This window comes from Asterias amurensis, chromosome 22 (assembly GCF_032118995.1).
Source record: "Asterias amurensis chromosome 22, ASM3211899v1".
Taxonomy (NCBI): Eukaryota; Metazoa; Echinodermata; class Asteroidea; order Forcipulatida; family Asteriidae; genus Asterias; species Asterias amurensis.
Window position 1 is genome coordinate 2,417,180 of NC_092669.1, and position 24,435 is coordinate 2,441,614.

The 24,435-nt window shown below is 39.8% G+C and overlaps 2 protein-coding genes across 8 annotated transcripts in view; both read left to right on the plus strand.

Annotated features, from left to right (window-relative positions):
• LOC139953746 (oxysterol-binding protein-related protein 8-like) overlaps positions 1-18,264 on the plus strand; it is a 61,547-nt gene extending 43,283 nt beyond the window's left edge. For 3 of the 7 annotated variants that reach the window (XM_071953288.1, XM_071953292.1, XM_071953293.1), the window contains 16 exons: positions 1,527-1,628; positions 3,597-3,677; positions 4,179-4,301; positions 5,498-5,750; positions 5,949-6,109; positions 6,621-6,799; positions 7,434-7,515; positions 8,229-8,327; positions 9,339-9,534; positions 12,371-12,468; positions 12,647-12,736; positions 12,996-13,031; positions 13,143-13,243; positions 13,892-14,077; positions 14,725-15,008; positions 15,613-18,262. In XM_071953288.1, the coding sequence (XP_071809389.1) occupies positions 1,527-1,628; positions 3,597-3,677; positions 4,179-4,301; positions 5,498-5,750; positions 5,949-6,109; positions 6,621-6,799; positions 7,434-7,515; positions 8,229-8,327; positions 9,339-9,534; positions 12,371-12,468; positions 12,647-12,736; positions 12,996-13,031; positions 13,143-13,243; positions 13,892-14,077; positions 14,725-15,008; positions 15,613-15,878 (2,337 nt within the window). In that variant the 3' untranslated portion in view covers positions 15,879-18,262. Of the gene's footprint in view, positions 1-1,526; positions 1,629-3,596; positions 3,678-4,178; positions 4,302-5,497; positions 5,751-5,948; positions 6,110-6,620; positions 6,800-7,433; positions 7,516-8,228; positions 8,328-9,338; positions 9,535-12,370; positions 12,469-12,646; positions 12,737-12,995; positions 13,032-13,142; positions 13,244-13,891; positions 14,078-14,724; positions 15,009-15,612 lie in introns of all 7 variants that reach the window. The other 4 variants (XM_071953287.1, XM_071953291.1, XM_071953286.1 and 1 more) reach the window with 2 other exon arrangements.
• Positions 18,265-20,646: 2,382 nt separating this feature from the next.
• Positions 20,647-24,394, plus strand: LOC139953900 (uncharacterized). Its single transcript, XM_071953503.1, has 4 exons — positions 20,647-20,996; positions 21,433-21,596; positions 22,694-23,028; positions 23,492-24,394. The coding sequence occupies exons 1-4, from the start codon at positions 20,842-20,844 to the stop codon at positions 23,708-23,710; spliced, it is 873 nt and encodes a 290-aa protein (XP_071809604.1). The 5' UTR covers positions 20,647-20,841; the 3' UTR covers positions 23,711-24,394.
• The last annotated feature ends 41 nt before the right edge of the window (positions 24,395-24,435 follow it).

A 24,435-nucleotide genomic window follows, 5' to 3' on the forward strand; every position in this document is an offset into this window, starting at 1 on the left:
TGCTTCAAGTTAACAACAACTTGGGAAGTTAATCATTAAAAAAGTTGGACCCCATAGATCGCATGGCTTGTAATGTAGCTGAATAGGAAAATTTTTAAGCATTATTTTCATAGAGCTGCTTGACAAGTTTCTACTAAGCAGATACATGTATGAGCCGGATACCAGTCACAAATTGTACATGTGACATGGTTGTTTGGCCTGTAACCTTATTCTGGTAAGCATAATTTGTTATGCTGAGCTACTTTTTATGCTTAAAGCATTGGCTACCTTTGGTAACTGTCAGAGACCAGTATTCTTACATGGTGCTGAAATCAAGCAATATGCAACAAATGGAAATTTGGTCGGTCATCCTGTTTTTATCAAGGAAGAAATTTCATGCTAAAATAGAAATTTGGTTGGTCATCCTGTTTTTATCAAGGAAGAAATTTCATGCTAAGCAAGTTTTTGTGCTAAGCAGCTCTATGAAAACGAGCCCTGGTTGTAAAGCAGTTAAACTTACGTACAGGCTAGGGCTAAAATTGCGCTCAGCAGCAATACCTGAGAGATTCACTCGAAGGAAGGAAATTTCAATCACTTGAAGGGATAGTAGTCGGTGAATCACCTCCACCGACGTCGCACTCTCTCAAATTATTGAAATCCTTCTAGATTCTAAAGTGGCTTTGGTTTTTCTAGCTGAGACAACTCTTTCTAAACACTCTGGAGACCCGGAGCAGTCAAATATATTCTGGACTTGTTTTTCTTTAGACAACTGGAGACTTGGAACAATTCTATTTATTCTGGACTTGCTTTACTTGAAGGACAATTCAGCGAAAAAGTTCACCTTATTTGTTATGCTCTTTTCTGCTCTTGAGTTGTGATCAGCCTTCATGTAGCTTGTTAAAAACTGTCAAGAGTGTTTGGTTTACTTTAAACAACAGGAGACTTCTGTTCATTCGCGACTTGATTTTCTTAAGTGACATTTTAGTGAATTTGTTACACTCTTTTCTGCTTTTGAGTTGCGGCAAGAGTATAGCTTTTCCAAAACTCTGGAGAGTATTTGACTTGAGACACTTAAAGATTGGCAATATCGACGATGAACATTCTTCTAACAACGGATAAGTTTCTGGAAAACTTCACCTAAGTTGTTACGCTCTGCGTTTGCGTTTGAGTACCCAGCCTAGCTCTTAAAAACTGTTTGATTGAAAACAACTTCAAGTTGTAGTGGACCGTATTTACCTACCCCCCAGACAATTTTCCATCTTTGGAAGTTGTGCCCAAGGAAACAGTGTTGTTTTTTTGGTTTTAAATTAAATCTCTGACGTTTTAGAGAAAATGTCGGGAAGAAACAGGCCTCACATTACAGTAAGTGAACTCATATACATGTACCCTGGGTTTTCTACACAATTTAACATGTGTAAAATTGTTTTTGTTTTTTTCTATAAAAAAACCTCAGTTAATAAATATTTATAATAATACCTTCCAGGCATTTTTGTAAATGATTTTGAAAATATGATTTTTGTTGTTGTGATTTTGATGTTTTTCTACAGGCTCAAAAGAAAAATTATCGAAGAGAGAAGAAACGCGTCACTAAGGAGCTGCTTAGCGCTCTTAAAGATCCTTCCATCATTGTTATGGCTGACCACCTTAAGGTATTGTTTCTGCTAAGCAAGTTTTTATATGCTAAGCAAATGTTTGTGCTTAAAATTATTATTTTATTTTTAAACTTGGCCCAGGACTTGGTCTTTCATAAAAGTTGCTGAGGTGTTAAAACCCATTTTTTAGAACTGCCTCTAGCCACCGGGAAATCTCGGTGGTCTAGTTGGTAAGACATCTGCTCTTGAGTTGTGAGTACGAGTCTCGCCCGATGTAATAATGTTTTTTGTAATAACAAATCAAAATCCCCCAGATGACTTCAAAGTATTTTCATTTTGATGAGCGCCGTCAACGGCTTTCAAAGCCTGTGAGTTCGAAACTCACCATATGCAATAATGTTTTTTATATTAAGAAAGCAGAATCTCACAGTTGACTTCGAGTGATTGTCATTTTTACAAACGCCTTCAACGGCAGAAGTGTAGCTTGTTTTTTTTTTAAACCTTGAGGTTGGGCCTAAATATCGATAATTGCCAAAGAATAATATCAAAGTGTATATCAACGTCACAATTGAGTAATAAACTCATTATTAACAAGTTAAAATGGCATTCCTGAAAAACATTTGTTTTGCTCAAGTAGGCCCCCCCAAAAAAAATTGAAATAAATAGCGTGCAGAATTCTCTGAGAATGCAACCCGTCCGCCATAAATCAGTGTGAGAGAGACGAGCGAACTCTGGAACATCCAACGTCAAGAATCTTCTGGCTCTGTTTTATTATTTTAGTCTGAGCTAATGGACCCAGCGGATGTTTTGTTATTGTGTGGTGTTTTTGTTAAGGTTTCGTAGCAGTGTTGTGATGTCGGACCGCTATCTTGTATAGATCATAATTAACCGGCACATTTTTATGGTTAAAGGTTATAAGTGATTGTATCGGGTGTATATAGGGCACTTTTAAAGATGTACCCAACCAACAAAATTCACCCAAAGTATTCATTCTAACCCTCTACTTTTTGGCATATTAAACTATTTTGAAAACTGTCTTTAAAGGAACACGTTGCCTTGGATCGGACGAGTTGGTCTATAAAAAAGCGTTTGCAACCGTTTGTTATGAAATGGATATGGTTGGAAAGATGTTTTAAAAGTAGAATATAATGATCCACACAAGTATCACTCAAAATTGCACGGTTTTTATTTTACGTCCCGAATTAACACGGTCGGCCATTTATGGGAGTCAACTTTTTGACTCCCATAAATGGCTGACTGTGTTAGTCGACGAGGTAAAACGAAAACCATGAAATTTCGAGGCATATTTGTGTAGATCATTGTATTCTACTTTTACAACATCTTTCTAACCATATCAATTTTATAACACGCTTTTCAAAGACCAACTCGACCGATCCAAGGCAACGTGTTCCTTTAAATGAATTAATTGAGTGAATTATCTTGCTTTCAAGAAACACAAGAAGGGATGGGATACCCAAATCCTTTTAAGAAAGCGGGTGGGGATGCTACATTTTTTTTCTGCCCTTATTTGTGTTAAACGTACATGTATACCTTTCCTTTAACCTGACCCAAAACACTTTAATGCTTTGTTTACACTAGGATTTGGCAGAGTACCAATTTCATAATGGCTTTTTATTGATAGGCTTCAAACTCTACTTGGAAAGAAAAGAAGAAAAAAAACAAATCAATTATTTTTGGACATTGACACTTGATAGTTACATGTATATTGGCAATTAACACATGTGTATCATGTAGGAAATTGGGGCTTCGCATGGTGAAGATGATTAACATTATTATTTATTTTTTAAGAAATATTTTTTATGTTTTGACTATAAAAACAGAAATCGTCCATGAAAATACAAGACTCAACTTTGGGAGGAAATTTTTGATTTAAAATAAGAAAAACTACACACTGTTTTTAGTTTAACAAGAACTAAGAAAAAAGAACCCTTAGAATCAAACACGTTTTTTTTTTAAATTTTGGGGGGTGATAATTATCAACCTTGTTCTTTGCTTTTTTTACAGGTCAGAGGAACGTTGAAAAGTTGGACCAAACTCTGGTGCGTCTTGAAACCAGGTCTTCTTATTATCTACAAAAGCCCTAAGGTAAGGCTAGAATAGTGGCGCTTTCGGAATTTATAAAATATGTCTTACATGTACATGTACGACTTTGGCACACAAAGATTTCAGAGCCTTCTGTCTGAGTCTCATTTTAATTCTGTTCATTGACCTCGTTAATGTCTTTATTTGTTCACATAAAGAAAATTACAAAAATGTCATCACCAAATTTGCCCCTTCTTGAACTACCATGTCAGCGATCATGAAAACAAAATTTAGAAATGTAACAAATATCACTTTGCTTGAACAGATCAAATAAGTTTTTTAAAAATTAACGGAGCGTTATGACTTTTGTGTTTTGTTACGGTTTAAAATAGTTTGCGTAAATTTTTGTATTTATTTGTTTTTCCCCACCCTAAATGGGAAAAATTGATATTTTCCACTAAGTAACCAACATGATTGTTATTGTTTTACTCTTTTTTGTTTTATCTTTTTTTTCTTTATTTATGTACATAAATTTGAATTGAAATGATTGTGTTATTTTGACAGCATGGTCAATGGGTCGGCACAATCCTGCTCAACAACTGTGAGCTGATCGAGAGACCCTCAAGAAAAGATGGCTTCTGTTTCAAGATCTACCACCCCCTCGACCAATCCATATGGGCTACTCGGGTAAGCCAATAATAGACTTGAATCGCACACTTCAACCCTGCTGGCAAACATATTGAAACCAAAAACAAAAGAAGAGAAATCAGACACAACAAAATCAGTCCTTTAGAACCTACAATACGATAAGTTTTGAGAAGAGATTTGAATTCTGTGGTACATAGACAAGATCTAACTTGTCTTAGATTAAGTGGTAGAGAGTTCCAGATGCAAGGGGCAGCTGAAAAAAAGGACCTGTCACCCCTTGAGTGTCAAGACTTGGGTTCATTAAGGAAGCGTGGAACTGAATCAAAGATTCGTTGACCGAATCTAAACTATATCTGCACTGCTTGCTCATAGGAGGGCGCTGTTTTAGGTAGGATTTGAAACTTTGCATGGTGGAAATAAGATATAGGAGAGTTTGCGGTAACACCATGTAATAACTATCTCTAAATGAGTTGGGGTGGTTCTGAAAAGAACCGTTGGTTTAACTCTCCGTTCCGATCAGTATGCTCTGATCGTCTTCAGAATTGGGCTGCCAAACTAATATTTTGTGCGTCTAAACATGATCATGCAACTCCTTTTCTCAAAAAGCTACATTGGCTCCCGGTGAAAGAGCGCATTCAATTCAAAATATTGGTGCATGTGTATAAATGCTTAATGGACTTGCACCAGCATCTTGCATCTTGTTTTTCTTTTCACATTCAAACTAGGGCTGGGCTTCGCTCAGCATCAGTCAAAACCCGTCTTGCTGAAAATAAACCGAGCAGCAAATCTCTTCAATCCGCTGCATCTAAATAATTTTCCTTAGCCGCTCCAGGACTGTGGAACCATCTTCCCATCACAATACGCACCTCAATTTCACTGCCTATTTTCAAGAAAGCACTTAAAAAACATCTTTTTCCTTAGTGTCTGTTTATTGCTTTATTATTCATTTTTTGTATTATCTGCATTGCTATTGTTCGTTTAAAGCGCTGTGGTCTAAATGAAATGGCGCTATATAAAAACCCATTGTATTGTATTGTATTGGAGAATGTTTTAGGGTAATAAATTAAATAATAGATGAGTCCATGAAGAAAAGGACAGTTTGCTTCTGCCGCAAAGTCTATCACCTCCCTAGGCCCATCCATATGGGCTACTCGGATAAGACAAAGCCGAACTTGAAATCTTTCCTGTGAAGATTGCTCTAATCAGTTTTGTCTTCATTTCAACTTCTCAATCAGGGGCCGAAAGGTGAGAACATGGGTTCGATCACCCAGCCGCTCCCCAGCCAGTACCTCATCTTCAGAGCGCCCTCGGAGGCCGCAGGGAAATGCTGGATGGACGCCCTGGAGCTGGCCCTCCGCTGCTCCAGCCTACTGATGAGGTCAATGAGGGACGGCACGACCCTTGACCCCACGGTCATCTCGCAGTCTTTCAGCAAGGAGAGAGGGCTGAACGAGAGCGAGATTGAGAACACTCACTTCAAGCATGAAGGTAAAAGAACCCAAACACTCACTTCAAACACGAAATTGTGATTCTAACTAGACGACAATACTTCTTAAAGTCATTGTGAAATCAGCGATTAGCTTTGCAGGATTTGAACCCACAACCTTGTGATTGCAAGTCCTGCAGTCTACTTACCACTGTGGACCATTTTAACACACATTTTGTTATCTTTTTTTCCCTGACCAGGTCTTGACGATATTTCTGCCGACAATGAAAGCGATAACGACCAAGACAGTAAGAGTGAATCAGACCTTTCGGAACTGGAAGAAGTCGGGACGATAGACAGCCCGACTCGCACTCACAACGAGACGACATACCAAGTCAATAAAGCAGAGGAACTAGGACTTGTAAGTGTCAAGAAGTTTCACTTGTTCTCTTATGTCTTGGGCCTCCTCTTCTGTCTTGGGTGGTCGGGTTGGCGTAGTGGTATCTTTCTTCGCCTAAGACCCCGGTTTTAATCAAGTCGGGGCACTATGTGGATTGGGTTTTCAGTCCCTATCTGACTGCGTGGGTTTTCCCTGGAATAATTCTCTGGGATTTTCATCCAACATCGAAAAAAACTGAAACTTCCGTCCTTGTCTTCTCTTTTATGAGGGTTTTGGGGGGATTTAGGAGACTTCTCCACTACCGCAGAGTAAATTTTCAGAATTCAGGAGACTTCTCTGGGTTTTTTTTCCAGAACTGTCCTGCTTATTAACTACTACCTGGGCGGAGGGTAGGAAATCGGACAAGACTACTACATTTACTTAGTGTATCGAGGGGACTTCTTTTTATTAACTTCACTGCTGCGGATTGAGTTCTTCCCATTTTCTCATGAATTGTTGGCGTAATCTTGTCTTTTTTTTTTTCCTGTTTCAGGATTCTTCGCAGACAGAGACCCTTGAGGATGAGAATAAGGGTCTGATCTGGATGCTGGTCAAGCAGGTCCGGCCTGGCATGGACCTCTCTAAAGTGGTGCTTCCAACATTCATTCTGGAGCCGCGATCATTCCTGGATAAACTCTCTGATTTCTACTATCATGCTGATCTCTTGTCACAGTGAGTAGTAGTAACAGGATGTTGGGTGGGAGAGGAGTTGGAGGGTGGGGGGGGGGGGGAGGGGCTTGGGTCAGTCAGGTCCGGCCTGGAATGGACCTCTCTAAAGTGGTGCTTCCAACATTCATTCAGGAGCCACGATCATTCCTGGATAAACTCTCTGATTTCTACTATCATGCTGATCTCTTGTCACAGTGAGTAGTAGTAACAGGATGTTGGGTGGGAGAGGAGTGGGAGGGTGGGGGGGGGGGAAGGGGCTTGGGTCAGTCAGGTCCGGCCTGGAATGGACCTCTCTAAAGTGGTGCTTCCAACGTTCATCCTGGAGCCGCAATCATTCCTGGATAAACTCTCTGATTTCTACTATCATGTCGATCTCTTGTCACAGTGAGTGTAGTTTTGGGAATATGGTGGACTGGGAAGGGAACGTAGATGAGGTGACATTGGGTTTTGATTTTTTAGGGTTCTTTGGGGGTGGTTGTTGGGAACTTGTAAAATCCCATAAAAAAACTTAATTAAATACATTTGTTGTTGCAATCAGTTGAGAAAGCCCAAGGGTTGACGGAAAGCCAAGATTCATAGAAAATCTTTCTGGATCAGAGTGAATCTTTTATTTATTTTTTTATTTTTATTTTTTCAGATCACTTCTTGAGGATGATCCATTCTCTCGGATGAAGCAAGTCGCTCGTTGGTACCTGTCTGGTTTTTACAAAAAACCAAAGGTTGGTATGAACTCATGAAGTTGTAGGTCCTGTGTTTTGTATAATGCACGTAATAGAGCCAAGTGCACTTATCGTTAAAGGGAAGGTACACGTTTGGTAATTACTCAAAACAAATATTAACTTAAAAACTTACTCTGTTACGAGCATTGGAGAGCTGTGGATGGTATAAAACATTGTGAGAAACGGCTCACTTTGAAGTAACGTAGTTTTTGAGAAAGGGGTAATTTCTCAATAAAATCATTAATGACTTCTAGCTAGAAGTCTTTTATTCCTATCTGAAAGCACTCAAATTCGTCCAACAAGGGTGTTTTTCTGTCATCATTTTCTCACAACTCTGATGACCAATTGAGCTCACATTTTCACAGGCTTGTTATTTGATGCTTACGTTGGGATACACCAACTGAGAAGACTGGTCTTTGACAATTACCAAAGATGTACATGTACCTTCCCCTTTAAGAGAAGGGGTTCGCCCCAGTGTTTCTAACATGGTTTGCCGCAGATTGTGCCAAAAAAGGTTACTCCAAAAATAAGTCTGGTCTTTCAAAAACTCTGCCCACCTTTCTTAAACATAAGCACTTTTAAACGACCATAATTGCTACATACAAGTACAGGTAAGCACTGATTACTTAGAATAATTTTTTTTAAATCAATACAGCTATTTTGTTGGAATTAATTTGTTGTACATTCTTTGATTTCTTTATTCCTCTCTGCAGGGTCTGAAGAAACCCTACAATCCCATCATAGGGGAGGTCTTCAGGTGTCTGTGGACCCACCCTAAGACCAAGAGCCAAACATTCTACATCGCTGAACAGGTAAGATTAAAGCCATTAGAGACTTTCGGTAAACAGTATTGTCCAAGTCCCACACTTCGTGTATCACAACTTATATATAAAACGACAAACCTGTGAAAATTTAGGCTTAATCGGTCATCGGAGTCGGGAGAAAAGAACGGGAAAAACCCACTCTTGATTCCGCGCGTTTCGCCGTGTCATGACATGTGTTTAAAATAAATCCGTAAATCTCGCTAACGAGAATTTATATTGTTATACTGTTTTCTCAAAAAGTAAAGCATTTCATGGACTAATATTTTAAGAGAAGTCTTTCACCATTACTTTCTGTAAACCGTGTAAATTATTTGTAAATCTGTGAACTTTTTGTTTTTTTCTGTACCGAAAGGGTCCAATGGCTTTAAACAAAAACAAGGCAGAGACTTTCAATCCTGAGATTTTTCAGGATATTCCGAGTTACCTTCTTTTTGGGGGGCAAGATCACGCTTTTGCGTTTGAGCTTTTGTGAAGATGTGTACTGGGCCCAATTTTATAAAGCTGTTTAGCAGAAAACACTGCTTAACAAATTTCTTTGCTAAGCAAAAATTGAGTGGGGCACCAGTCACAACGATGTCAACTTAAGATAATTTTGGCTGGTAACCTGTTCCTGTTAAGCAATACTTTTCTGTGCTTAGCAAGTTATGCTTGCAAGCTTTATGAAATTGGGTTCTGACCAACAAGGGTATAAGAAAATTGCTTAGATAGCTTCGATAAGCAGATAATAATCTTAGCTTTCCTAACTGGGTTACCAGCTCAACTCCCCAACATGCATATTGGTTGTGACTGGTTCCCTGCTTATATTTGCCTGAAGCCTTTTAATATTTAATTTAATAGAAATTACCTCTTCTCAAAAACTACAATACTTCAAAGGGAGCCATTTCTCACCATGTTTTATACTATCAACAGCTCTCCATTGCTCGTTATCAAGTAAGTTTTTATGCTTACAATTATTTTGAGTAATGTCCAGACGTCTTTTGTCGTTGCTTTGTACTCCAGGTATCCCATCATCCTCCAGTGACAGCCTTCTACATCACGAATCGTAAAGACGGCTTCTGCATCAGCGGCAGTATTCTTGCCAAGTCTAAATTTTACGGCAACTCAGTGACGGCAGGGATGGACGGGCTGGCCACGCTTTCGTTCCTGACCCGGGGGGAAGACTACCACATCACCATGCCTTACGCCAACTGCAAGGGTAGGTTTTTCACCGACGCATGTGACATGTACTTAGGGGGAGGGGGGAGATAGAACTGTTTGGGTGAGGGGTTTATAAGTTATTGCTGGTTCTGAAATACGTAGAATATTTGAGCAATACTGTTTGAATTTGTTCATTGTTTGAATTTAGCCATGTGCAAGTAAGGTTCATATGATGTCTGGTACACTGCCTCGTTTGTTCTCAAGTGAATGTTCATCTGGAATTCCTCAGACTACATCATGTGTTGCAATGTCTCATGGTTAGGGGCAAGCTTTTTCTTTAGTTACATCGGTGACGACAAACAACTAGACACAATTCTTAATGAAACGCAATGGATGCGGCACAAGGATACTACAAAGTGACAAGTAGACCCATCTGCTCTCAGGCAATAGATGCATTGATTATATTGGTAGTTGATTAACCACATCTGGCTTGACGTGAACGCTCACAGACGATGAACATCTTCCTTTCTGCCTTTGCATCACCCCAATAGCCAAGTATGTCTGGATTCTTATTTCTGTAAACACGGGTTATCATGAAGCCATAATCCTGATCGCCTTTCCACTTCTCATCATCTGGTTGGTCTGGCTCCCACTTTCGATATTCAGTCGGATTGTTACCGTCCTCGGTGCAGTTCCATTCACCTTCAACTTCAGCATCATTACAATTGATCCAAACACCTACATGTAGTGGAACTCCGTGGGGCTGAAACGAAGTAAATACAAAATTATTCTCCCAATCTGAGCTTGGAACCATTATAGATGCGCTGTAGCGATCACACTGCATCACGGCAGTAGACCAGTCGCCCTCCATGGATCTATCCAGACCCAAGTAGCAAGACTCAGCAAAAGGCACCCATCCATAAGGGCACCCTCTCGCTGCAAAGACACCCTTGGTTACCATGATGATAATGGATAGAGCAACAACTGTCGTCGAAAACATCATCAGATATGAAATGAGCACTTTTTAACAATTTAAAACTGTCAGATTTCTTGAAGGTATTTTGTGAAATTGAAGGATCTTATGTTCAGTACGATGCGGTGCAAACAAATCTGACCAGTGAGTAGGCCTGCTGCAAATTTTGTGGCGCAATATCGACTTGTTTTATTCTGCGTCACTGTATATTATGGTCAACAAGAAGTGATTGCATTTGATGCAAGTAAGACGATGTTTTGTTACGGAAAGAGAAATTTGTGGTTCAATTGGTCGTCGCTGGGATACGTTCAAAATATTGTAATCATATCATCAAGCCATGATGATAACCGACATTGCCCGAATAAACAAATTTGCTGCATTAATTCGACAGGCGACCTTGTATTGCGAATTTTGTGACTTTGCAATATGAACCAGTCTTTTTCTGAAGCGCTGCATATTATGGACAATTAATTAAACTTGCGGAAGGAGGAATATTTGGTTGTTGCTTGGATAAGTTCAAAAGTTGTTGCTGTTATCATTTCCAGCCATAATGATAACAGACAGTGAGACCAAATGAAAAATTATTACTAAATTGCTGCAATAACTCGTCAGGAAATCTTGTATTGCCTGTGTGGTCTCGACTGTACTACCTAAAACATAGGATTCGAACTGCCTCTAGCTACCGGGCAACCTCGGTAATCTAGTTGGTAAGACACTGCTCTAGAATTGCAAGGGTCGTGGGTTCGAACCACCCGAGTAACATGCCTGTGATATTTGTTCACAGGACTCGGGAAAGTACTGAGTATACAGTGCTAACACACATCAGTGTATGGGTAAAAACCAAAATTAATGTTCTTTATCCCCGATGCAAATTTAACATCTATTGTACTATCTTTGTTTTTTTACGTTATTTCTTTTGATACAACAATGCAGAAGTACAACAGTATATATAAATTCAAGTCTCTTCTCAAAACTTATCTTATGTCACAGGTTTTCAATGACTTATTTTGTTGTGTCTGTTTTTCTTATTGTTGTGTTTTGTTTTTGATTTGTTTTTGGTTTTACTGCGCCTTGAACACCCAGCAGGGTGGATATGTGCGCATTACAAGTCTTATTATTATTATAGGGTGGATATGTGCGCATTACAAGTCTTATTATTATTATTTATTATTATTATAAACCCATTGCCGTCACACTCTCCAAAAAGAGGTAGATAATTGGACAATAGTTGTTCTCTGTGCGTAAAAACGTGCGCGTGACCTCAGCGTACCTGTAGCGTTTTCGTGCTATGCTAGGGGGAGCTATTGATTTCTTGAACGCGCCTCTGAACAATGCGCGCTATTTTGGGTGTCAACTCTCTTTTGTGCATGATTGTATATGATTTTGACACCCAAAATGACACCCAGGATAGGCACATGTGAGTACGATGCGCGTATTGCAAGGGGTCTATAATACAAATTTTACACTAAGATTAAAAATTTGCAAAATGATATCAAAGTGTTGTTTTATCATTAATGGCAGTGGACACTATTGGTAATTACTCAAAATAATTATCAGCATAAAACCTCACTTGGTAACGAGTAATGGGGAGAGGTTGACAGTTTAAAACATTGTGAGAAACGGCTCCCTCTGAAGTGACGTAGTTTTCGAGAAAGAAGTAATTTTCAACGAATTTGATTTCGAGACCTCAAGTTTAGAAATTGAGGTCTCGAAATCAAGCATCTGAAAGCACAACTTCGTGTGATAAGGGTGTTTTTTTCTTTCATAGTTATCTCGCAACTCCGACAGCCAATCGAGCTCAAATTTTTACAGGTTTGTTATTTTATGCATATGTTGAGATACACCAAATGAGAAGACTGGTCTTTGACAATTACCAATAGTGTCCAGTGTCTGTAACTACAAATATCTACATCTCTTTCAGGAATTTTGTATGGTACCCTGACAATGGAGTATGGAGGACGGATTAGTATTGAATGCGACAAGACTGGGTACAAGACCGAGCTGGAGTTTAAACTGAAGGTACTTCTAACAAACTTCATCTTCAAGTTTTTTTGTTCTGAATTTGTTTTATTAAAATAGCCTGCTAAATGTAACTTGATGTACACTATTCATTACTTCTCCGAGTGTTTTTTCTGAAACAAGATTTGTTTTGTTCATTGCTTCTTACACCTGTTGTGATTGGTCCATTTCCACACAGCCATTCCTTGGTGGCAGCGATTCATCCAATCAGATTGTGGGTAAGATCAAGTTTGGCAAGGAAACACTCGCAACTCTGGAAGGCCATTGGGTGAGTTTGTAAATTTGTTTCTTTCTCTTATTGGGGTAAGCTAACTGGCAGTGTCTTTAAAAGCTCTAAATTGTTGCACTTTTTTGTTATTTCCTGAGTCTGGGATTTTTCATACATGTACCTACATGATGTAGATTTGTAAAAAAAAAAAAAAAAAAAAAGTTAAGCGAATTCTAAAAGATAATGCAATGATGATCTGTTAAATTTATCCGCATTCTATCAATTAATTTTAACAAATATTTGTTTCTTTCTTAAATAGGATGACAAAGTCTATATCAGAGACAAAAGGACTGGGGTAAGTCTTTTTTGCATGGCTCTTAGGCCTACTACTTTGTTATGTGATAACTGTTCCTTTGTTCATAAAAAAAATGCCTTGTGATAATTTTGAGTTTTGTTTATGTGACAGAATGCGGAGTTGTTCTGGGTGGTGTCACAGGATGTTAAAGCATCTAGACTGCTGCGTTCCACTGTCGCCGTCGAGGAGCAGTCAGACAGGGAGTCAGAAAAGTCAGTACTGTTCCAGTATTTTACCTGTTATATTGCCTGAGAGTGTACGATTTTAAAAATTGTCTATTCACCTTTAAAGCCATTGGACACTTTCGGAACAGAAAAAAAATTAAAAGTTCATAGATTTACAAATAACTTACAGGGTTTACAGAAGGTAATGGTGAAAAACTTCTCTTGAAATATTATTCCATGAAATGCTTTACTTTTTGAGAAAACATTAAAACAATATCAATATTCGATACCAAAAATTACGGATTTATTTTAAACACATGTCATGACACAGCGGAAACAAGTTTTTAATAACTCCTAAAGTCCTAAGTTTGTTTAAGATCAGGGCCCAATTTCAAAGAGCTGCTTAAGTAAAACATTTTGCTTCAGCAAAAAAATCCTTGCTTTGTAAAATCAGATTACCGGCCAAGACTTCACTCAATTGTAATGCTAAGTAAACAACAGCTTAAGGCTAGTCATAAGCAATGTATATGGCAGGAAATTTTGGCCAGTAGCATGTGTAAAATAAGTGAGCTATTTTCGTGCTTAAGCAAATTTTTTGCTAAAGCAGCTCTATGAAATTGGCCCCTGGTTTAGAGGACAACACTTTTTCATTTTCATGAATTTTTTATTTTCTGACGATCTTATCCCCTGCTTCAGGTTGTGGTCCCGCGTCACGGACTCCTTGGCAAGGGGAGAGATCCAGGAGGCGACCAACGAGAAGTTCGTCCTGGAAGAGGAGCAGCGGAAAGGCCACAAGGAGAGAAAGATCAAGATGGTAGAGTGGATTCCACGTCTGTTTGAGAGAGACGAGATCACCAGAGATTGGGTCTATAAACACATGGAGTAAGTGAAGCCTGATCTTCTTGATTAAATTTAATAGATGTTAAATTGTTTGACATACTCGCTGCTAAAGCATAGGATTAGAACTGTCTCGAGCTACCGGGCTATCTTGGAGCAAGTTTGAGTGTGCACAATGGTTAACTAAAGGTTGACCATTTTTACTCGAACCCAGGCTGGTCGACCATTGGTTGACTACTGTGGGCCTTTTGGAACCAGCCTCGAGCCCATGTTTTTTTCACTGGTCCCAGCAGCGTGTTCCATGCTAACATGTGTTAAGCGCAGAGGGGAACCAGTGATACTTTAGCGAAAAGGTGGAAGGTTGACTAGACTCGTTCGTGTGAGTACGTCACTGGGCATGTGCGTTGCTAGTCTGTTGTCGACCACTGGTGGACTAAATGTGCACACTCGAACTTGCTCCCAGTGGTCCAGTTGGTATGACACTTCTCTTGAATTGCAAAGGTCATGGGTTCGAATCCCACCCCAATGCGCCGTACAGGCATTTAGTTAAATTAAAGAACATACATTATTATAACAAAATGCGTGACTAAAAGTTCACAAGATGAAGTGAAATAATCAAAAACTACAAAATACCATCACATCAACTATTAAACAAATAGTTAACTTATTTCTAATTTTACCCCTCAATCCAGCAACCGACCATGGGATCCACTCAACGACATTGAGCAGTTCGAGCACAACGGCATCATCCAGACTCGAACCCGTCACAAGACGTCCATCCTCCGCACCACCAGCATCATCAGCCTGCCCCACAAGAACGGGCCCCTCGAGAAACGCTTAAAGCGTAACGCCTCCCTGCGGCACAAGAAGCTGTCGGGGTCGAGGCCTGTTATTGCTGCGCCAAGCGGGAGCGGAGACAGTGAGTGCTCGACGCCGCAGGAGAAAGATTCTGATGATGAGATGACTGAAGACGAATGTAAGTTCTTCTGATAAACATTTCTCATTGATTCTTTGTAACTACTCCCCCCCCCACCCCCTCCCCCCTTTCATAAATTGGCTAAGCACCGTTTTATGGTACAGTCCCAGTCAGAAGCTTGGGCTAGGTGACAAGAAACGTACACTCCAATGTCCCCTGCTGATACTAATTGTAGCTGGAGCGCAGACCGTAGCTGGAGCGCAGACCGTAGCTGGAGCGCAGACCGTAGCTGGAGCACAGACCGTAGCTGGAGCGCAGACCGTAGCTGGAGCACAGACCATAGCTGGAGCGCAGACCGTAGCTGGAGTGCAGAGAGCCAACATGGAATGGGGGAACAGGGGCCATATACAGTATGACCAGGACCCAATTTCTTAAAGCTGTTAAGCAGAAAAAAAAATGCTTAGCAAGTTTTTCTTAGCTGAGCAAAACATGAGTTGAGAACCAGTTGGTAACAATGTAAGTGTCATGGAATGTTGACCTGTAACCTGTTTTAACTAAGCAATAATATTTAAGCAATTTTTTTGTGCTTACAGGCTTTAAGAAATTGAGCCAAGGATTGTAGGCTTATGAAATTTGACCGTTATGTAATTTTGTTTGTATCTAGTAGTCACTTCCGGGAAAACGGTTAAAGGCGATACAGCCCTCCGAGGTGGAGCATTACCCATAGACCAGACAATCCTCCCGATGGTCGAGGGACAGAAGAGGATAGAAGAAGAACTCAAAGCAATCAACTCAAGGCTCGCCGTTATGATCAGACAGAGTCGACGGGAAGACGGCAGTGAAAGCGCCCTCTTGAGTCGAGAAATGATCATCATCGCCGCCGTGCTGCTACTCGGACAACTCATTGTGGGGTTCTTGTTTCGCTCGTGACCTCCAACCTAGGAATCATCTCGTGATATGTTCAGTACTAGTGCCACGTTGATGTGTAACATCAAAACTTTTCTGCATGGAGCATTGATTAAATCTTCCCCCTTCCTCACCTTAGATCCGCCTTTAGCTCGAGCTCATTCGGCCATTTTTGTTTTAAGGACTCTGTCTATCGGTTGCAGACCTGGGCCCAATTTCATAGAACTGCTTAAGCAGACAGCACAAAACTTTGCAGGGAACCAGCATACAGTACACATTATATCATGAAGCTTTAGCTGGTAACCTTTTTTTTTCTGTGCGCAAAATATACTTGCTGAGGAAAAGTTTGCAGGAAACCAGTCTTGAGCAATGCACATTTCCATAGCATTTTTGCCTGGTAACCTGATGTCGCTCAGCAATGTCTTCAGTGCCGAGGGAATTTGGCTGGAAACCAATCCTCTTCCATCTGCTGAAATATAAGCGCGCACACAAATTTTCAGGGAGCCAGTCATTATAGGTATATAGCTTAGTTAGTTAGTAGAGCACCGGCACGTTAATCCGGAGGTCATTGGTTCAGATCCCGCTCTAGTCAGTATTTCTTTGTTCAACCCAAAAAACTTTATGTTTGAGACGACTTTAATAATCATAAATCTAGGGCCGGAGTCTTATTTGTTGCATTCTTTCACCAGAGGCTGAGCGGAGAGACGAACAATATGCTGCTATTCAGTAAACGTGGCTTAGGAAGAAATGTGCATCCTTGATGCCATCTTTAATTGTATTCAGCAGGGCGCCCTTGCTTGTTTTGCATGGCCTGATGAATGTGGTGTAACCACTGTTGGATGTTTTTGTATCTAAAGATAATTATAAACTTTGCAAGAGGAAAAGTAGAAAGAGTGAAAAGGGAAAGTATTGACCCATTTCACCTGACGTCATCATCAGAAAAATCTTGGATGCACCATTTTGGTGGTCAATGTCAACGTGTGTTATTCAGTGAAGTGCACATTTTTAGGTGATGCGGCGTTTACAGGTAAACCTATTGACCACCTATTGACCACGTGGCATCAGTCGCCGCGTGTGACGCGCGTGCAAGGGGTCAATACCTTTGGATTTTGGAACTGTTTGATTGGTTGTAAAATGTAACCTATGAAAATAAAATTTCAAAAGGGGGGTCCAATCTTGTAGATATCGCCGTAAATCCGAAGGGGTTATGTCCACATTTTAGTATAGTATATTGTGGTGTAACTGAGTTGATCTTTGACCTTTGTATTGTAATACAATTTGAATGTTACAATATTTTGTGAAACCGATGTTTTTGAAAACTTGTAAGGTGGATGTACTCACTGTTGTTGACAGCAAATTTTGTCTACAGTTTTGTTCACATTTTGAAAAAGCGAAACAAAAATGGGGCCAAAGTAAGAAACTTTTGTTCAAAAGTGTGTTGAGTAATGTATAGTTAATGGAGGTATAGTATCTTATGGCTGCACTAGAGGATTCACATTGGATCTTGATTAGGAACCTGCCTATTTTGGGTCACAATGTTTACGGTTCTTTTATATTGTCAAAATGTATTTAAGAGAGAATAAAAAGATAATTAAAAAAATGTACTATAAAAAAAAAAGTATTGTATCTGTGACAAAGAATACTAAAAAACTTTATCGTAAAAAATATTTAAAGAAATGAAAACAGTAAACGATTATTTTATTGTTGTTTATTATACATAATAATTATATCTAAATATTAAATATATATGATCCTATTACCGTGTGATTGACAAGGTATGGTACTTGACATTTCCAATGGTATGTTTTATGTAAAACATGGCCATGTGATTATACAGTTGTGTTTGTCTTCCTGGAGCTTTCTGGAAGTGATTATGAGTCTGAACAAAATTTTTGATGAATGTTTTTGTTCAGTGTAAGCTTAGAAGGTACTCTAAAAGGGGTCATGAATTGTCATGTGTTGAAGATATTTAAGTTCCCCGTTTCTTATCTTACATAAACTTGCTAAGCAAGGAATTATCTTGCTCAGCAAAAAAAAAAAAAAAGTCTGTGGTTACAGACTTCCAGTCTAGAACAGTATACATACCTAGCATGCTAGCTGGTGACCAGATTTTGCTAAGCAAAAGTGTCACTGCTAAGCAATGTGTAAAATTTAGAAGAGTTTTCCTGAAGACCAGCATAGGACACTGGCTGAACCGTCGGGACTCTGCCTTATCTAAAACTCAGTTCTGGTCAGATTTGGCACTTCTCTCGGAAGAAGTTTTGTTCACATGTTTGTGGTACTCTGGAGCCCAGTTTCATAGAGCTGCTTAAAGGATTAAAGGAACACGTTGCCTTGGATCGGTCGAGTTGGTCTTTGAAAAGCGTTTGTAACCGTTTTTTATAAAATGCATATGGGTAGAAAGATGTTGTAAAAGTAGAATACAATGATCCACACAAACATGCCTCGAAATTGCGTGGTTTTCCTTTTACCTCGTCGACTAACACGTCGGCCATTTATGGGGGTCAAAATTTTGACTCCCATAAATGGCCGACCATGTTAGTTCGCACAGTAGAAGGAAAACCATGCAATTTCGAGGCAAACTTGTGTGGATCATTGTATTCTACTTTTAAAACATCTTTCCAACCATATGCATTTTATAAAAAACGGTTACAAACGCTTTTGTTTTGACCAACTCGTCCGATCCAAGGCAACGTGTTCCTTTAAGCAGAAAGTTAGGCTTAAAATGTTCTGCTAAGCAAACATGAGCAAGATACCAGTCTTGATGCTACATCTGATATGCTTGTTTGGCTGATAACCTTAATCTGGTAAGCATTATATTTAAATCTCTGGAATCTTCCTCGTATCACTCTCTCTCTAAGAGCCACTAAGCAGATTATTTTATGCTTAGCACAGAGTAGGAGGAAACCAGTAACAAACAGAATACATATTCAGGGCATAATATTTAAAGATAACCTGTTTTGGATAAGCATAAATTGGCAGACATGTAAACACAGTTCCACATTTTAAAAAACAAACTTGTCTTTGCTTAGCACAAAGTAGCGGAAAACCAGTGACAAACAATATATATACAGGGCATTATATTAAAGGTAATCGGTTTAGGGTAAGCAGAAATTTGCAGACTTTTTCACATTTTAAGAACCAAACTTTGTAAATTTGGGTAAAGCCTATTCAAATTCACAGAGCTCTGAGTATGTTATTAATGCTTTAAGTAGTCAACTGTATTCTTAATGTTCACTAAGGTCTGCATAGTTTTCATTTTCAATTGTGAATTTGACATTTTTTAAACATTATTTTTCAACACTATTTTAGTTATCACTTCTTAATTTTTTTCCAAATAACATTCAAATTCTTGTAAAGAAAATCTACATTTTGATTTCAGACTTAATACGTACATGTAGATAAAAGGAGCAGCGTAGTTGCCTTCAAATTTGTTTCTTCTTTTTTTCCTTTTATATTGTACTTGTCTTCAACAAAAATTGGCTGAATTGGTTGCATTACTTTGTGTGCTTTCAGATGCATAGGCTTCAACTGAAGTATTTTATTATTTGAGTGAGCAATTACCTCTTTCTCAAAAACTACGTTACTTCAGACGGAGCCGTTTCCCTCAATGTTTTGAACTATCAACTGCTTGGTCGCTTTAGGTCGGCGAAATAGAATTCCTTATTACTGTTTATATGTCATACAACTTGGTATTATTCATTTACTTTTGTCTACCAAACAATTATGTCAGGAAAAACTCTTACAATGAAATTGGTTGAGATGTCTAGCAAAGTAAATTTCTTTTAAATTTTGCGTTATTAAATAATATTCTATGCATTTAATTTCGAATTGGTTTCAAACATAAAACTTTGGCATTTTTTAAGGGCTAAGAAGTGTATACTGGATTGGGAATTTATTAACTCATAATTTAAAGAATTTGACTTCTCGAATTTGTTTCAAATATCAATTTGGGGTTTTTGTATAAGGCTTAGGAGTTGTAAACTGGATATGGTTATTTTTGACTCAAATTTTAAAGAATTATTGGATGAAGTAGGGGTTAGAAAGGACTTTAACAATTCATATGAATTTCTACATTTGTTTGAAAGGAATATGAACTTATAGAATGATTAAAGTATATGAAGAAACAGTCTACCACAGTACAAGTCTTGCACTATTAGTAAAACTTCCAATTGTGGGGTTAGGTAGTTGCAACTTTTTGTAAAAGTATACGTTTTATTTTTAAAATTCCAGCACATTTGGTGTTCCAAATTGTTATTAACTATTTTCTTCTCTGACATCGATTGTTAACAGTGGATATTGCAATAGATTTATCGAAATACTGTTTCACCACCTGGTTAAAATGTTTTCAATAAACTTATTGTTGAAAAAAACGTTTTCCATCTGTAACTCAATCGTGTTCTATGAGTGTGGCAGCAAAGACATAAGGGCCTTGTCACAAAAGAGACAACTAAAGCTCAGTTACCCCGGACTGTGGTGAGCTGAGAAGATGGAAGTCCCTCAATAGACTAGACTGCGTACGGAGGTGGGACGATGCAAGGCAGACATGAAGAAATGGGGGTACGTGATTGGAGGAGAGTTTCAAAGACGCGCCCTACGTCACCGCGTACGGTGTCACTGCGCGATGTGATTGGTGGAAAGTCTTGAGGCGTGCGTGACGTCATAAGCCGTGACTGTGACGTCACAAGCTCCGCGCATTTTCATTGGTGATTGCGCTATCGTTCACCTCACAATGTAAAAACTTCGAGACGAGAGTTTCCCTCGCGTTGTTGTTGGTGACATGTTGTACTAAACAAAAGTGAACCAGCCAGACGACCGCACTGCACACTGCATGCGCCAAAAGATTTATACATATTATTTCAGTCATTTCTTGGCACCTGAGGGACGTCTTCCCGCCAGAAGTATTCGGTCTACTCAACCTTTATATAAAACGGGTGTTCTGTCCCCACCAAAGCCAGTTATTACCTAACTTGTCTTTAGTTGGGAAATGGGCCAGCCGTTTTCTCGGCGTGGAGACGGCAGCAGAGCGACGGCCAGGAAAACTTGCAGCGGGCTTGGACGTGTTGGGTGGAAGAGGTTCGTACCGGAGGAGGAGGGTGGGTCGCCGGCAGGAAGAACCCCCGAAATTTCCCTAAATCAAAGGTAGATATTACAAGGTGTGGGTTGTTGTAGTGGTGTCTTGCCTCACCTTCCACTTCTGAGATCCCGGTTCGAATCAACCACACTATTGTGGATAAGGTTTTCAGTTCTCACTTGACTGCCTGGGTTTTCCCTGGAATAATTCTCTAGGGTTTTCCTCCAACATCTAAAACTGAAATTGCTTCACTGTCTTGTCTCTTCTCGTTTTGGCTCTAATATTAGACTTAGAGCGTGGAGAAAAATCGTCAAGGAAGCAGCATCGAGCAACATAGTCCAGCATTCTCAATGAAGACAATCAAGACATACCCCTACTGATCGAAGCGTCGAGTTGTCAACCACCGGTTCTATTCAGATCCAACACTACTCAAAAGAGATTTACACATGGTGCTACCACTAACCTCACCCTAAACAATTTCTTTGCTTGTGATATTTTTGTCAGTGGAGAGATGGCCTCCACCACCAATCAGCCGCCCCGTGTTAGTCCCATCAGCTCAGTGTCCATGCTGGCAAACTACGACGATGACGAACGGATGGAACCTCTGACCGAAGAGTCGTCTTGGGAAACGGTACAACTTGACGATGACAATGGCAGCGATGGCGAAGGTAGGCCACTAGCCTTGGTCCAAGACGTTAACTGTTTGTCACAGTGCAATATTAAACCAACCATGGCTTGCCCAGATTAAACAATAACGACTGACCACCTATACTAACATTGAGTCCATGTTTCTTGCACACACTGATACGTCAGACCCTGGTGGAATTGTGAGGCGAAATGGGGTGAGCAGCAGGGTTCTCTTTAGACTTTGTTCAAGTCCCGTTCTCGTGCGAGAGATCCATAAGCATACTCGCAGTCAATACATCTAGTGGTCACGAGAACAGGTTCGGGGGAATGCAGAGCAGTTTTCTAGCGATGGCACGGGATTGGGACTTAAGTCAAGTCTAGGTTATCTTGAAGCCGAAACTAAGCTGTTTACAAAATAACCCTAATCGCCTTTCTCTTAAAGTTTACTGTTCAAAAACTGTCCAGAATTATGATGTGGCAGTGGAGATTCTATCCCCCATACGGCAAATGGAATACACCGTCTGATATCACCCTCTTTTATTAAGGCAGTGGACACTATTGGTAATTACTGAAAGTAAGTATCATCATAAAACCTTTCTTGATTTACGAGTAATGGGGAGAGGTTGATAGTATAAAACATTGTGAGAAACGGCTCCCTCTGAAGTGACGTAGTTTTCGAGAAAGAAGTAATTTTCCACGAATTTGATTTCGAGACCTCAAGTTTAGAATTTGAGGTCTCGAAATCAAGCATCAGAAATTAAAGCACACAACTTCGTGTGACAAGGATATTTTTTCTTTCATTATTATCTCGCAACTTCGACGACCGATTGAGCTCAAATTTTCACAGGTTTGTTATTTTTATGCATATGTTGAGATACACAAACTGTGAAGACTAGTCTTTGACAATTACCAATAGTGTCCACTGTCTTTAAATCAACCTACTTTAGCCCAATACAAAAACATCAACGTATCGATGATTTTATTTATTATCGACTCAGAAACCTCATCGGCAAGCTCTTGGATCGTAGACTTTTACCCAAACAATTCTCATGTTCCACAATCAGAATGTTTTATGAATCCTCTGAATTGCTTTTCTTATTTACATGACGTTGTCGGCCCCCTTTTCTTTCCATTCCAGACAAAAACGAAAAGACAAAACACTTCAAGTACTCCTCCATCAAATCTCAGCTCGACAAAAACGCAACTAAGAAACGAAAACGGGCGAGCAACAATAAAACCCCCGTAGGTCCACCGACCCCAACCGCGTCAACTTCCAACGAGCAATGGCAGACGACAACGCCACATGGAAACATTCTGGCGGGTAAATTTGGCGCCAAACAAAACGGCAACTTTTTTCGTGCTGGCTCTTTGCCAGCTGTCCTGTCGGAGTCAAAGCCAATGAAGGACGCTGATAGGCTGTTGGGAGTTCTGACTGAGCACGCATGCGTGGACAGCTTCTTGGAAGAAGGCCAGGTATAACTTGGTGCATGCCTACCTTTCATAAATTGTCTTCGATTTAGTATAACATAATCTGTTTAACCTGTGGTCTATGCACTTTTTAAGAATTTACAACTTTTCCTTTCGAGAAATAATGGGTGAGCAAACCGGAGTGGGTTAGCCTTCTTCCCTGGGACACATGGGTCCAGTTTGACTAGTTTTAGGAGTGTACCTCGGGTCTTGTTTTGAGATAGATGCCAGATGAATGGACAAAAACACAACGGGAATAATTTATTACGAGAACAGACGAACAGGCAAGTGGAACCATAAAGCAAGCTCTATCTTTACCCCCCCCCCCCCCCCCCAACGAGAAACTGTACCACAAGTACTCGAAATGTCGGGTGCGGGGTTTACAAGAATTATCCGGTAAAGTGCAGTGCTGACGTTGGAAAATTTACTAGTAATTTTCTTCTTTTTTTTCCTCACTTTTATTTGCCAGGAGGCTGGCGATTCCGTTCGCCGTCTAATCGAAAATGATATCGGCAGAGAAAGATCCGTGAACACGCTGCTTCGAGATATCGACAGCGGAAAATCAGACAGGCACCTTTCGGTAACAGCATTTCCTTCCATGTCTCTCAATGTCATTCCGGAGATAATAGGCGAGGAACCAGTTGACCCAGACGAGTTCAAATATTGCGAAATGAATCTTTATTTCTAAAAGCTCACTATTTCAAAAGCATGGCAAGGGCAGAAATTACTGCTTAGAAAAACACAGGGTCACAAACCAAAGTGTCATAGAGTGTGCATGATCGTGACTGGTGCCCTGCGATTATTTTTGTCTTAGCAGCATTTTCTGCTTAACAGCTTTATGAAAATTGAAATAACTGTCCATAGGCCTACAATGGCTACGGCTTTGTCTATATGGCCATTGACTGCCACTGTTGACTTGGTGTAGACTTGGTTCCAAGTCTGTGATCACGGTTTTAAGTCTGAAATAGCGCCCTCTTCTGGATTAACCTCCGTCGTTAGCCCACGATCATAGTTACGGCGTGTGAGAGCTAATTCATGCAGTGGGAGAGTCTTGAGTGGCTGATGCTGATCTCAGACTTGAAATCAAGTCAATAGCCACTGCCGATTGAGAGCTTATCATGCAGTGGGAGAGTCTGTGAGTGGCTGATGATGCTGATCTCAGACTTGAAATCAAGTCTATAGCTACTGCCGATTGAAGCCATTCGAAAGGCCTACAGCTAGGGCCAAATTTCATAAAGCTGCCACATGTCGAATCACAGCACAAAAGTATAGTTCATAAAGCAACATGGAAAGAACAGTCAAGGAATGTTAATAAAGAGGCAAGAGAGATGAGATTTCGAACACCGCCCTCTATTGGCGATGTGACAGTTAATTATTCCTAACCACTTCTTTATGTTTTGTTGCTTGGGACTT

Bases quoted from the DNA above. Each gene is read 5' to 3' on its own strand.
- LOC139953900 (XM_071953503.1), top strand. From the start codon at position 20,842: ATGGGCCAGCCGTTTTCTCGGCGTGGAGACGGCAGCAGAGCGACGGCC. The intron at 21,597-22,693 runs GTAGGCCACTAG...TTTCCATTCCAG, and splicing joins CAATGGCAGCGATGGCGAAG to ACAAAAACGAAAAGACAAAA. The intron at 23,029-23,491 runs GTATAACTTGGT...TTTATTTGCCAG, and splicing joins GCTTCTTGGAAGAAGGCCAG to GAGGCTGGCGATTCCGTTCG.